Source organism: Misgurnus anguillicaudatus, chromosome 24 (genome assembly GCF_027580225.2).
Source record: "Misgurnus anguillicaudatus chromosome 24, ASM2758022v2, whole genome shotgun sequence".
Taxonomy (NCBI): domain Eukaryota; kingdom Metazoa; phylum Chordata; class Actinopteri; order Cypriniformes; family Cobitidae; genus Misgurnus; species Misgurnus anguillicaudatus.
The window spans coordinates 18382504-18395948 of NC_073360.2; the positions used below are offsets into that span (position 1 = coordinate 18382504).

The window sequence follows — 13445 nt, forward strand, 5'->3', positions numbered from 1 at the left end:
AAGAAATCTGCCCAGGGCTGAAGTCTTTGTAGCTTGTTTATTAAGATAAAAAATTATATTGAGGTTAATCAGACATCACCAAGTAAAAAAAGCACATTATGAAAGTCTTAAGTCTCTTCAGGTTGTGAAGGTTTTAAGGCTCTCAGTTACAGGGATCATAGGGCTGCTCATAATTTATTGGAAAGTAAAAGATGGTTTCATTTTTAGGACATGGGTGTCCTGGGCCTTGCATCCGTACTGTATTATTGAACAACTGCTCTTCTTTATGGCATCCAAGTGTTTGGTTTCTGAAGAGGCTGATCTTCAATTGGACCCACACTTCACGTCCCTGAAAATAAAGCAATACTTTTGGGTTTTTAATAGTTTTTAAAATACGATAATGTGGTGCCAAAATGTAAAAAAAATTACAGGATATGGATTGAAATTGCCATCTCTTTGATTAACAGCAATAAATGAGGAACTCAAATGCAAAACCACATAAACGCGACTTCTGTCAAAAATGAGGATCTTGACGAAGGCACGTTTTATACATTTTTCAAATACTTTCACTTTAAATCTGCTTAATCCCGGCCTCAGGCTGTTAAGAAAAACTGGTTTGTTGGCACAATTCGTTAAAGGAACAGTATGTAGGATTGTGGCTAAAACTGGTACTGCAATCACACAACTAGTGGCCAGTACACAACATGACAACATAAACATCAGTTGAGGGCTGCAACTCCACTTTTTAACAATATCCTGGCCGGACCACTGTTGTCAGTGATATAAGTATTTGAAATGAAATGTCTAGTGACATATCAGGGCCATTTTATGATTAATTCATATACATTTCTTACATACTGTTCCTTTAAATCTCACAGTGATTTTTCAGTAAAATCCTACTGTGCACATACGTCACTGTGCAAGTTTTTTTTACTCAGTTAAAAGAGGTTTAACAAAAACTAGGATTTTGGCTGACTAATAACCTTTTCATTGGCATTAAAGTGAAATCACCGAACCTAAACATACCTTCTTATCCGTCACACACTGCAAATCATAATTGCTTCCAAACCATGGGTCCAGAACGGCACATATTTCCTTGTACTGCCAATCACAAACCCAAGCTTTTAGTGAATATTATTCATTTAAATCTGCGAGATTATGATTCATGACCAACTTACTTTATATGACACGTCACAGGAGGTTTGGATACCAGAATTTTTCAAGACACTAAAAACAAATAAAATCAATAAAAAGAGTAAGCTCACAATAAAATATTTTTTTGAATAATTTTTTGAGAAACCCACCTATCGATGTCATAAAGTTTTCGGAGCTTGATCGCAGCCTGAAAGTAATGAACTGGTGAGCCCAAAGTCTCTTCACAACCTGCACATGTGCCGTGCTTAATCCATTCTTCTTTCCTATCAAACACCATAAATAGACACAAGGCTGAGCCACACACACAACAGAGATCTGCACATTTTTATACTAAATAAACAAGTGTTTAAAATGCGTTATTTGTAGTACTATTGTTTGGTATGCTGTATGTAAACACTTGACTAAGCGGATTGTGTAATGTGATGAACTACACTTTCTATGAACTCAGCTGAGGTAGCAATTATGAAAATCAGAAAAGTGAAGCTATTTCTGAGATGATGTGTAATCATTTCTGAATTAATGTTTAGAATTTATGTTATTTAATGCAATTACATTTACACACTATCAGATGTACCTTCAGTGTTCTAAATTATCAAAATATTTTTGGGCGGCACTGTATATTTTCTAATAAGTTTTCATACTTTAAATCAGGAGTGGGGGGTCCTGGAGGGCCACTGTCCTGCAGAGTTTAGTTCCAACCCTAATCAAACACACCTGAATTTCATTTCCAAATGATTCTGAAGATTTTAATTAGATTTTTCAGGTGACCTGAGGTCGAAGTGCTGCAAACTAAGTGCTCTTTCGCCATACAATATAGTTCTTATTTTTATCTGCTTAAAAAATTGCCACGTTTTGTTTTTGTGCCACCATATTTACTCGTGTAACTACTCGTGTAACAGTCTTTAAATAGGGAAAACATGGAAGTGTTTGGTGGCTTCTAAATTCATCCCTGTTTGGATCCTAAAGAATAAATGGGGCTAGGCTAAATGCTAACACATTCACAATGCGCTGTACAAAGATTAAGTGCATGCATTGAAAAAAGATAGATGGGTATGTATTAAAGCAACACTATGTAGTTTTTTTACCTTTAAATAATGTCTCTAAAATTATTACAGTGATAGAACAACTTTTAACTGACAAATTGTACTGTTGCTGCAACCTGAGCAGCCTCCTAGCTGCTATAAGCACATTCTGAAAGTGGCGGTGGAGGGTAGGAAACACAGCCCCGCCCCTCCCACTGCCTGCAGAATAGTGTCTGATACCAGGCACTGTTGCACTTTTCAACCACATGGGGGAGCTGTAAGTCATTTTTACATGGAAACTACATAGTGTTGCTTTAATTCGTCTAAGTTGAGGTAAGAACATAGTAAAATATTGAAAAACGGTGGTGTTTCCCTTTAAGAGTCATTATATAAATGAATAACATTTAGAAAATGTAGTTAATGCAAAACCATCAAACTATTGGTATCGGCAGATATCAGCCTGAATAATTGGCTATCGGTGGAATTTTTTTTATATTGGTGCATCACTTCTTTAAATCATATACTTAGTGCATTAATGTAAAAGCAGATTTTTGAACTGTAGTAAATATGCATAATAAAAAACTGTCAAATAAAATGTCACATTTACCAAAAGAGAAAGTAGTTTTTCGCTTTCACAAATGAAGGCCACAGATGAGAGAGTTCAGCCTCAATGTCCTGCATATAAACAATCACTGTTAAATTATATTGCAGCTTTTAGGGATTTCAGAGAAGCATATACTGTATATGACCAAGTTATTGTTACCTGTAGATGAGAATGAAATATTGGCCAGCAGTCACAGCAGTGACCGGTCTTTTGAGGCCTAAGAGACATTATGACATTTTTCAGATAGTTTGGTCTTAACAATAATTAAAAAAATCCAGAAACCAAAAATTATTTTGATAAAGAAAAAGGGAAATGCATTTCCAACTAAATGTTGTTGGTATAACAGGACATTCTTTTATGTTGTGTCATTGCTTTCAAATATTCAGAGCAGCAGGAAATGTTGTTGTTCTCACCATAAGCCGTGAATGGTCCAGTTCTGAATAGTCTGTGGTATGCTGCAAATATTTTTTTTGTTAAGGCTCTGTAGGAGAACAGGGAAAGTTTCAAACTTACTTATACATGATAGCAGTTCACAAATATTTAATCTTTGATGTTCTATGCATTGAAATAAATGCACATTAATTAATATCAATTATACTTAAGGCATGCTGTTTCCTTATACCTAAGATTAGTGCACTTAAAAATGCAACAGATCTGTAAAAAAATTCCATAGAAATCACAGCGCCACCCGCAGCTGGTTGCCAGCAACCCACCATAAAATTTAACTTACCATTAAATTTATGTTATTTACTGGCAAGAGTTTGTTCAAAGTTAAATAAATTTTACATTTTAACAAGTCTTTATCTGTACAGAAACTATACAATAACAGCCTCATGCAAAGCATTATGGGAACAAGAAATCATCATCAACCTTTTTCTGTTTTTTTACTTCAGATTTTGTTTTCCAGAATGATTTGCTTAATGCTATTAGTTTTACTCTGTAAAGACAAAGACTTGTAAATGTTTAATGTTCATTTAACTTTCAACAAAATGTTGCCAGTAAATAACAAATTTAAATCTACGGTAAGTTACCGGCAACCAGCTGCAAGTAATCCTGTAATTTCTACGGAATTTTTTACAGTGAAATATGCTAGTATAAAGTGCAATGATAAAATAGTCTTTCCATAGACATCAACAACTTATAAAACCAAGGTGTTGTATAAACAAAATATGCTAAAGACGTACTATGCAGAAACTCCCAGGCCATTGAAGAGTGAGACGCATACAAGTCCAGTTACATGAGCTGAAAACAGAAATATGAAAGTTGAAAACAGAAGTTGCCTTTCTCTGTTGCCAACTCTTACTTTCCTTTTTGTGTTGCAATGCGGACGAGTGCCCTTTTGGATGTCAAAGTAAAGCTTTTTATTGCACATTTATTTGTTAAAGAGTAACTAAACCCTAAACAAACTTTTTTTTAGTTATGATCCGTAAGAATGGGGCTTTATTAGTGCTGTTCATTGATTTGAGTAACTCATACACAATGACATTTGTATATAAAGTGTTTCAATACTACAATATATGGTGTAAAAACGTCTGAGTGCTGCCCTCTTCAGGTTGAACGGTGGCTGCTGCAGTTGGATTTTCCTATTGGATGTTGGGTCCAAAAAATACCTTGTGATGTAAGCAGGTTCAAGCTCATTTAAAAACATACCTTACAAAAAACAATTCCAGTGTGCATCTTGAGACAAAACAATGGCACTGATATATGTTCAAGGTCACGTTCTTTCTTATCCAATTTTAAACCCAAGTTAATGTGTAATGTTGCTATAATAGCATAAATAATACCTGTAAAATGATAAAGCTCAAAGTTCACTGCCAGGCGATATATCTTCTTTAACAGAATTCACCTTTCTAAGCCTACAGCGAACGGCCGGTTAGGACTACAGCCCTCTACTTCCTGCTTTATTGACGTCACTAGAACAGTTTTTTGACTAAACTCCGCCCACAGGAATACGTCAGTCGGCAGCTAAGCTAACGGCAAGCTAAGATGCTATCGAATCACAACACACTAAACAAACTACACAATCAGAACTCCATACTTATTTCTGAAGGAGGGACTTAATAGGACAATGAAGACATCAGCCCGTTTTGAAGACAGTGAAAACAGATAAGTCAATTATGTAAAAAATACCGCGTTTTTTACGCGTGAAACATGAACACATGTTATATTGCACACTGTAAACACAATTAAAGCTTCAAAAACACAGTAAGAACGGGACTTAGTCTTGTCCAGGAAATCGCCTGTTGATGTGATACAATCTGAAATAATTTTTGAAAAAATTCATTCTTACTGTCTCATTGCAGTTTCATAACATTGGGGTTCGTCATACGTGAAGACCCAACCAGTGAACAAAACAGCTGTGCATACCACGAAAATGTGTTGATCTGAAACAATAAACTTGATGAACTCACTGTCTGCATCTAGATATAGGCTTACATTTTATTTTATACCTTGTTTAAGTGTAGCTTTGGATAAACAGTTTAAGTAGCTTTGGATAAACAGATGCAGTTTAATTACCTTTTGACAAACAGTTTAAGTAGCTTTGAATAAACAGATGCAGTATAAATAGCTTTGGATAAACAGATGCACTCATGATTCTTATCACATTTGACATTAACAAAAGTATCAAGAGTTTTTATCACTTTTTTGGTGTCTATATTGTAAATCAATGTAACAATTTAGACAGTTTAAATATTAGACAGTACTTACAATAGATCATGTTGAGAGCAGAATGTCAGTTCAGTTGTTTTCCCTTGTGAAATGCAGAAATGAAATAAACCGCAGTCAGGTGGAGGGTCTATCTTCAGCGTCCAGCTAAAAAGAAGTGAAACTGTAATACTGTACATGGATTATTAAAATAACAGTGTAGCTTTAACTACATATTTACTTTCATAGAAACAAATGTTAGATAACAGCTGAAATGCATACAGTTGTATTAAGTTTATGGTGCTGGATCACAGTGCACAAGTTTGTATTGTGACTGCAGATTTAAAATATACAAATTAGGCATATTACATGCCACCATAAAAAATCCATCAAATTAATATTTAATATTTTTTGTAAATGTAAGTGTGTGTATTGAATCAGCTTGCCGGTTTTCAGAGTTGCCTTTGCTTGACTATTGGCTCTGGTTCAGAGATCTGCTATGAGTGTGTGTCCTTGTAAGGGCCCTGACTACACAAGTATCAACAGGCTTCACCGACAGCAGCGTTGAACATGAGACATTTACTGGTAAATATACTGCTCTTCTTCTTTATTCTTTCATTGTCAGCAACATGACATGTATAGAGCTCAGAGCAGACGATATATACTACTAAAATACTTGTGAAACAGGAACTACTTTACAGAACCATAGTTTGGCCATTGTACCGCATGCATTGCTTACAAAACCTGGTCATGATGAGATAGTATTATCTTGTTTTTGATACGCACAGATTTTGAACTTTATCGAGTTCAACTTTGATACAGAAGCAGTGTTGGCATTATACAGTATGACCTCTAATGAAAGACTCTGTCATTCAGGGCTTATCTGATATCTGACTAGCTTTGTAAGCAAACACATTAATGAGTTTGAGCTTTATGTTTATATGAACAAATCTGTTTAAAACCTAAAATTATTTTTTATAGGATTAGAGAAACAAGTGCGTCAAGTCAGTTTTCTTTACGAATTGTATAAAAGGTCAAAAAGTTTAAAGACATGGATCATGTCACTCTCTCCACATTTAGCAGGCGTACATGCAGAACAACACACACACACACACACACAAGCTGGTGGTCACTGCAGTAGAAAAGGGGCGGGATCTTTTCTGCCCCACTCACTAGTGCGTATCGTGTTCTGATTGGTTCGTTCCAGGTGCTTGTAAACAGCAGCTGGCTAAATCTGCTAACCCACATGCAGTTGACCTTGACAACTATAGAAATGTTGAGAAATGTTACATTCTGTTTCCGTTAGGTCGAATTTAGGTCAAACAGTTTGGAATTATTGGAGACATTACTAAAAATCAGTTTGATTCTTATTATTATTATTATAAAAACAGTGGTGTGTACTTTCTATACTATTGTTTATTAACTGTGCAAATGTTTAATTGACACAAAAACAAATCATCTTGTTTTTTTCTACTACTTTTCATCAAACACACTTAAAAATAAAGGTGCTTAAAGTTCATAATGATTCTTGGTTCCCCAAAGAACCTGTTAGTCAACCAATTCTTACCTAATGTCCTGGTTGTTATCTTTTTATAGTCCATAGTATACAATCTTTTGCACTACAGATCATTTTTGTGCAACAGATGTTATGGATGTTAACAACCTTTGGATGTTATTTATGGAACTATAAAAAGAGCATTGTAGGAACCTTATTTTTTAAGTTTATAGGACACTTCAATATGCTTTAAATGAATGTCCTAAACATCTAATCAAACTATATTTTGAATAGGGCTGGGGGAAAAAAATCGATTTTCCAATTAATGGGTTTTTAAAATGTGTTCCATTCGAAATCAATTCTTAAAGAGCAGAATCGATTTTTTCTTTCATATTTATTTCCGCAAACACTGAATGTAAGATTAACGTTAATCTACTAGTCTTCTTCACTAGATGTCACCCTCTTTTTTTGCCTTGTACGATGTTACCAAGGAGCGAAAGGTGAGCCTGTCATTCATTCATTTGGTGCTTAAAATGGCAGTTTCAGGTGCTTCATCGACGTTAATGCCACGTTCACATAAAAAGTCAGAGGTGTGGAAGCATTTTATATTTGACAAGCAAGACGACGATGATAGTGTTGTGTCTTTTATTTTATTTTTATTAATTACCCACTTGTAAACTGCTGTTCACTGGTCTTTTTTATTAATATAGTATTTGTATTAAATCTATATTCATCGAGTTGAATTGAGAATCGATAAAAAACGACCTGAGAAGCGGAATCGAAAATTGAATCGAGAATCGAACTGAAATCGATTTGATAGCTTGTAAATCGAAATCGAATCGATCTGGAACATCTGAATCGATACCCAGCCCTAATTTTGAAGGACACATGTTTATTGTCATCTTTATATTTCTCTTTTATTCTAACTGAGTCTTCCTCAGCTGGCCTCACGGGCCTTCAGTACAACAACCCGACAAATGAGAAACAAGGTGCTTGAAAGACAAAAGGTTTTCTTGGTAAGATACATTTATTATAGATATTTCTAATGCAAAATTTTGAAAAGTTCTATAAAAGTAAATGTATATAAAATATTATAAAATATAAAATAGGCTATACGAATCATTTTGAAGGGTCCACTAGGATCAGTCAAAAATAGACATTTCGAACAAGGAGACTGTGAAACTATGCAAGTCTTAGGCCAACGCCAGCTTTCTTGTTTCAAAATATGACCACCCATGTATATTTTTGGGACTCTTATACAGATACAAACAGACTATACAGGAAATATGTTCACAAAATATGTCAAATTAAACTACTTTCAGACCTCTTGGCACTAAGCTCATCTTTTGAGGAGACTGAAGCCCTGAAGTCATTAGATTAAAATTAGAAATTATGCCTGTGTTTAATTTGGGTTTAAGAGAGCCTGGAGATTCCTGCTTTTGCTTAAAGAGACAGTTCACCCAAAAATGAAAATTCTGTCATCATTTACTCACCCTCATGTTGTTAAAAACTTGTATACATTTCTTTGTTTTGATAAACACAATGAAGATATTTTGAGAAATGTTTGTAACCGAATCGTTCGTGGACCCCATTCACTTCCATAGTATTCTTTATTCCTACTTGGGGTCCATGAACAGTTTGGTTACAAACATTTATCAAAATATTTTCCTTTGTGTTTATCAAAATTTATGCGGGTTTGTAACAATATGTGAGTGAATAAATGATAACAGAATTTTCATATTTGGGTGAACTATCCCTTTAAGTGTATACACTCTTAAAAAAATGTGAAGTGTGCGTGCAAGTTTAATCAAATTGGTTATGCAAATCAATTAAACCTACAATTTGTTGACTTATATTTAGTTAACGTAACTTATAAACCAATTAAAATTATTTAACTTAATTTGTTGAGTTAAAGTAAAACAAAAACTTGTGAATTTTTTCACACTAAATTCAAAGAAAATAAAAGCTTTCAGTCATTTAATACTTTATACAAATTTCTTGTATGTTCTAGTTGTGTTTTAATAAAGAGACAACTATAGTCATTGTAAAAACAACAAATCTAATCCTGTAGTCATTTGAAACTCTAAACCTTTTAAGCAAATTATATTTCAACAGCAAGTACATCTTGCAAAGACATGTTAATAAGAGAGAAAAATAATATGTTTGACAGCCTGAAGGTAGTGATACGGGTGTATAATTCAAAGTGAACTAAAGACATGAGAATATAATATTTGTTTAGTTTCAGTCACAAGCCTTAAGGTAGACTGGGATAGTGTTTGACTTGGATGACTGTCAAAAACGATCCTGAATTCACTTTAGGATGTTTGAGTTTTCTGAGTCACTCTATGTTATCTTCTTGCCCCTGGCAGTTTATCAACTGGCTTTATTTTCCAATGTGTTTTTTATTTACTGGAGGACAATGGTCTACCTGTCCACATTAAAGGAGGAACCACAGATGTCCTTCTTTATCGTTTAACCATGACCATCACACTTGCAGGTACCATTCAAACTACTAGTTAATAATAGAAGTTTGTATTTGCATTTTAGCTTTACAAATGTACTATTATGAAATCATCTCTATTTTTTGGGTTTGTTTAGGCACTGCCTTTTCCTGTTACTGGCTGCTACGGGCCAGTATGCCAAGGGGTAAAGCACACTGAGGACTGATGCCAAAAACTTTTAGCGCTGTGTGATATTGTACAGTCCATGTCAAATACCTTAATGAATAAAATTAATACAATGAATCATTTCCTGGATGTCTTTTGATCTTTTTATCAATGAAATGAATCACTGGAATAACACATTTTAAAGGGGATATTTCACAAGACTTTTTTAGGATGTCAAATAAGGTGTCCACAGAGTACACACGTGAAGTTATAGCTCAAACTTTTATATAGATATTTTTTATAGCATGTTAAAATTGGAACTTTGTAGGTGTGAGCAAAAATGTGCAGTTTTTGGGTGTGTCCTTTAAAATGCAAATGAGCTGATCTCTGCACTAAATGACAGTGCTGTGATTGGATAGTGCAGAATAAGGGCCAGTATTATCCCCTTCTGACATCACAAGGGGAGCCAAATTTCAATTACCTATTTTTCACATGCTTTCAGAGAGTGGTTTACCAAAACTAAGTAACTGGGTTGATCTTTTTCACATTTTCTAGCTTAATAAAAACACTGGGGAACCAATTATAGCACTTAGACATGGAAAAAGTCTGATTTTATATGAGCAGACAGGCTATCTTGTGTTTTAACATGTCACTGATGCCACCTACTGATCAAAGCTAATTACTGCTTTACAGCGCATGAAACAATAATAAACACCACAACTAAGAATTTCACATTTTTAAAATATATTTATATTTTGAGTCAGTTAGCATTTAATACAAGATGACTTTGAGGCGTCCTAGAGCCTGTTTTTAGAGCATGCAAAAGTACTGTATTGTGAGATTTTGTTTTTCTAAAAAAAACTATTACATAATCAACATTAAATAAACAACACCCTAAATAGATCCAGATTTAAACGATAAAATTCCAGTTTCTGTCATTTTCACTCATCACTACTGCACACCCACGACTTAAGCTTCACAGTAATGCAAGAAATCTTGTCATCACCACACTTTAAACAAAATGACATTTTTCACATGCTGCCTGACATAACACTGGACGGTATGTAACATCATTACGTCTTTCCCCTTTTTTCCAAAAATAACCTGCTGCAATTCAAATATATTTAGAAAAATAAATAAAAACAGTGCAATTTAGTAAAATGGACAATATTAAGACACAGAATGTAACAATATAATACATTTGTCAGTGTGTGGTCATGCAGAGATTAGCAGTGCATTAAATTATCAATTCCATTATTTCCAGTATTGTGCTGTAAGGATTTTCCCTGCATTTCCATAAACATCGAGATGAATTAGAGTCTGGAGAAGCTATCCCACGATGGTTTAGCGCAAGAAGCGAATGCTCATCTTGTGATCAATGTTGACTTTCTCCAGTGACTAATACAAAAAATCAAAACATGTTGAAACACAGGTTTCAATTAAAACAGGTGCATAGAAACTGCTGCTGTCAAACGCTGCAGACTATTATGCAATACCTTGCGAAATTCCTCAAAAGATATGGTGCCATCTCCGTCTAAATCTGCTTCCTGTATAGTGCGCTCGGCTATGCTGTCCAGTTGCTCGTCTGTCACCTGCATCTCCAGCATGCCCCGGAGAACCTGTCAATCATTCTCAGCTGTCATATTCAGTTGGTCAAAAGTTAATATAAAAGACAGCAGGTTATGTCTTAATAATAAACATTCTGCAGACTACTAACCTTTAAAAGATCATGTCTGGAAATCTTGCCATCCTTATCCAGGTCATACATCTGAAAGACAACTACAGGAATGAAGTCAGACACAGACGCATGAGTCAGATGTAAAGGAATTACTGTGCTCACATATCTAACATACATCATGGTACTTCCAAGAATACTGTGGTACTGCATATCTAAAATACCACAGCAGGACCATTGTATTGTTTATTGTACAGTTTTTATTATGCACAAAAATGATCTTCAATTAATATTTTACAACCCTTAAATTATTAATTTGGCACATAGTCATATATGCAGGATACTATAAAGTCATTACTGCACACAAAAAAACATTTAGTAAATGTTGGCATTACAAGTTTGCATTATGGTCTTGATTACTCTCTTGTTTTTCTTGTTTAATGAGATAATGACCAGCTAATGGCACATTACACTATACACTCTACCAGGCTATATGCAAACTACACAAAGTGTACTAACGTACATTTAAGTTTGTTGATCCTGCTATTGATGGGTTCAGAAGAATTGAGCTCTTTGGGTCGGTTCTTGTCCACAGGTCGGAAATGGGCGAGGATCCTCACAAAAGTCTGGAAATCCACGGTTTCCCTCCTGAGGGTGACATTATTACTTACAACTACAAAACACAACATAAATGTAATTTTGGTTACCAAAATAGTACACCGTGAGAAATTAAACCATGCATTTGTTAAATCTAAACTTGACTAACATGCAAATTTGAAAAACACATAATGAGGAATTATTATTTGTCTTATACTTTTTATATTTTTTTATTCATAATCTTCATAATTCCTTTCCAACATTTATTAAAAAATCGTATGCATTTGCACAATGCTAAAAAACAACTTATGGTGCATTCAATCTATCTTTTTTACTGGGTTAAACCCATAACTTTTGTGTTGCTAATGCAATGCTCTATCAATTAAGCTACATGAACTATGCATTTATATTCATATAATGTTTATTTGTAAAAATTCAGGCTCTGTACAAAAGTGATAATGGTGCCCAGATTGACTCACCCCGGGGGAAAGAAAGCATCTATTATTCTGTCTCCTATGGGGTTCATTGCCAGTCCTTTTATATCTCCAAAATCCTGAGGACTTTGTAAAAATGAGAGAGAACAATAAGCAAAACATGTTAGATCTAGAAAACAATCCGCCTTTTAAAATACATGAGCCAGCGTGAAGGATGAAACATCTCACCAGAGGTGACCTTTCTTCTCTTTATCCAGATATTTGAAGCGGTCATGCAAACGAATAATGTGAGCAGAGGAGACTGGAAAAGAGAGACACATGATATTATAAAGGGACAATACAGGCTTATATTGCATTAGGGCTCAATATACAGTTCAATATCCTCATCAATATGCATTATATTGGTTTGACATTAAAACCATTTCCAAAGCCATGTGATGTATTTTTGTGTTTACAATATTTTTAATGAATGTATTTATAAATAGCCACTGTGTCTACAGATAGACAATATGAACAAAGTATTACTAGATGCATCTGAGAAACTAAAGTCTACCAGTAACTAAACACCTGTCATTGTCAATCTAGGAATAACAACTAAGCAATCCTAAAAGAAACGCTGCATCGACTACAAAAATACGAAAACAATTGAAGAACAATTGTTACTTACAGCCAGTTTCTTGCATTAACTCCTCGAGGTTTGGGATTTTTAGTTGGGTGGAGTACGTCAAACCCATTTCATATAACTTAGTTTCATGAATTCCGATCTCGACACATATATTTATTTAACCAATGTCCAGAGAAATGAGAGAAAATGCGCGAAAACTAAGCCATTAAAGCATTAAAACAACATGCAAAAAGTTGCAGAATGTTAACGGGATGGGCGTTATTTCTGCATGATCAGCATAGACCGCTATTGACGCTGCCTGCCGCGGTGTTGCCAAATCCGCTGTTTTACCTCAAATCGTTTAAAACTATTTTTCTAAATATTTCTAAATAAAATTCTGATTAAAGATTTGACAAAGTGTTTATAATACATTTTACTGAAATACATTTAACTGTCATTCACTGGGTAAGTATATTTTATTAAAAAAAAGGACCGTGTTTATGTTTACTTTAAATGTTTACTTTATGTTTACTAAACTTTAACATAATGTAAAGTGCCTTTCAAGTAAAAATCGAGTAGTGCAAAACAATGATTATAAAATATAGATTTTATGTATGGGAGTATATTT

At 34.3% G+C, this 13445-nt stretch overlaps 3 protein-coding genes across 3 annotated transcripts; 1 reads left to right on the forward strand and 2 right to left on the reverse strand.

Annotated features, from left to right (window-relative positions):
- Window positions 1-18: 18 nt before the first annotated feature.
- rnaset2l (ribonuclease T2, like) lies at window positions 19-5715 on the reverse strand. Its single transcript, XM_055196332.2, has 10 exons — window positions 5470-5715; window positions 5051-5144; window positions 3945-4002; window positions 3174-3241; window positions 2920-2977; window positions 2764-2831; window positions 1284-1397; window positions 1158-1206; window positions 1006-1080; window positions 19-328 (listed from the first exon to the last, which is right to left on the reverse strand). The coding sequence occupies exons 1-10, from the start codon at window positions 5477-5479 to the stop codon at window positions 143-145; spliced, it is 780 nt and encodes a 259-aa protein (XP_055052307.2). The 5' UTR covers window positions 5480-5715; the 3' UTR covers window positions 19-142.
- Window positions 5716-5839: 124 nt separating this feature from the next.
- On the forward strand, window positions 5840-9650 carry cox7a1 (cytochrome c oxidase subunit 7A1). The gene is made up of 4 exons (XM_073862707.1): window positions 5840-5987; window positions 7827-7915; window positions 9312-9398; window positions 9500-9650. Exons 1-4 carry the CDS (start codon window positions 5977-5979, stop codon window positions 9559-9561), a joined length of 249 nt encoding a protein of 82 aa, XP_073718808.1. The 5' UTR covers window positions 5840-5976; the 3' UTR covers window positions 9562-9650.
- Window positions 9651-10234: 584 nt separating this feature from the next.
- On the reverse strand, window positions 10235-13136 carry chp2 (calcineurin-like EF-hand protein 2). The gene is made up of 7 exons (XM_055196333.2): window positions 12881-13136; window positions 12442-12514; window positions 12259-12339; window positions 11706-11830; window positions 11225-11286; window positions 11004-11126; window positions 10235-10905 (listed from the first exon to the last, which is right to left on the reverse strand). Exons 1-7 carry the CDS (start codon window positions 12945-12947, stop codon window positions 10852-10854), a joined length of 585 nt encoding a protein of 194 aa, XP_055052308.1. The 5' UTR covers window positions 12948-13136; the 3' UTR covers window positions 10235-10851.
- Window positions 13137-13445: the final 309 nt, after the last annotated feature.

What these genes read in the sequence shown, in the direction of transcription:
- rnaset2l (XM_055196332.2), bottom strand. An exon ending in AAAAACTACTTTCTCTTTTG is followed by an intron (nt 1,398 to 2,763) that starts GTAAATGTGACA and finishes GGTGTTTGATAG; the next exon opens with GAAAGAAGAATGGATTAAGC. An exon ending in AAACTTTATGACATCGATAG is followed by an intron (nt 1,207 to 1,283) that starts GTGGGTTTCTCA and finishes ATTTGTTTTTAG; the next exon opens with TGTCTTGAAAAATTCTGGTA.
- cox7a1 (XM_073862707.1), top strand. An exon ending in TGAAAGACAAAAGGTTTTCT is followed by an intron (nt 7,916 to 9,311) that starts TGGTAAGATACA and finishes TTTTTTATTTAC; the next exon opens with TGGAGGACAATGGTCTACCT. An exon ending in CATGACCATCACACTTGCAG is followed by an intron (nt 9,399 to 9,499) that starts GTACCATTCAAA and finishes GGGTTTGTTTAG; the next exon opens with GCACTGCCTTTTCCTGTTAC.
- chp2 (XM_055196333.2), bottom strand. Translation starts at nt 12,947, where the DNA reads ATGGGTTTGACGTACTCCACCCAACTAAAAATCCCAAACCTCGAGGAG. An exon ending in GTTAATGCAAGAAACTGGCT is followed by an intron (nt 12,515 to 12,880) that starts GTAAGTAACAAT and finishes TCTCTTTTCCAG; the next exon opens with TCTCCTCTGCTCACATTATT. An exon ending in GAGAAGAAAGGTCACCTCTG is followed by an intron (nt 12,340 to 12,441) that starts GTGAGATGTTTC and finishes ATTTTTACAAAG; the next exon opens with TCCTCAGGATTTTGGAGATA.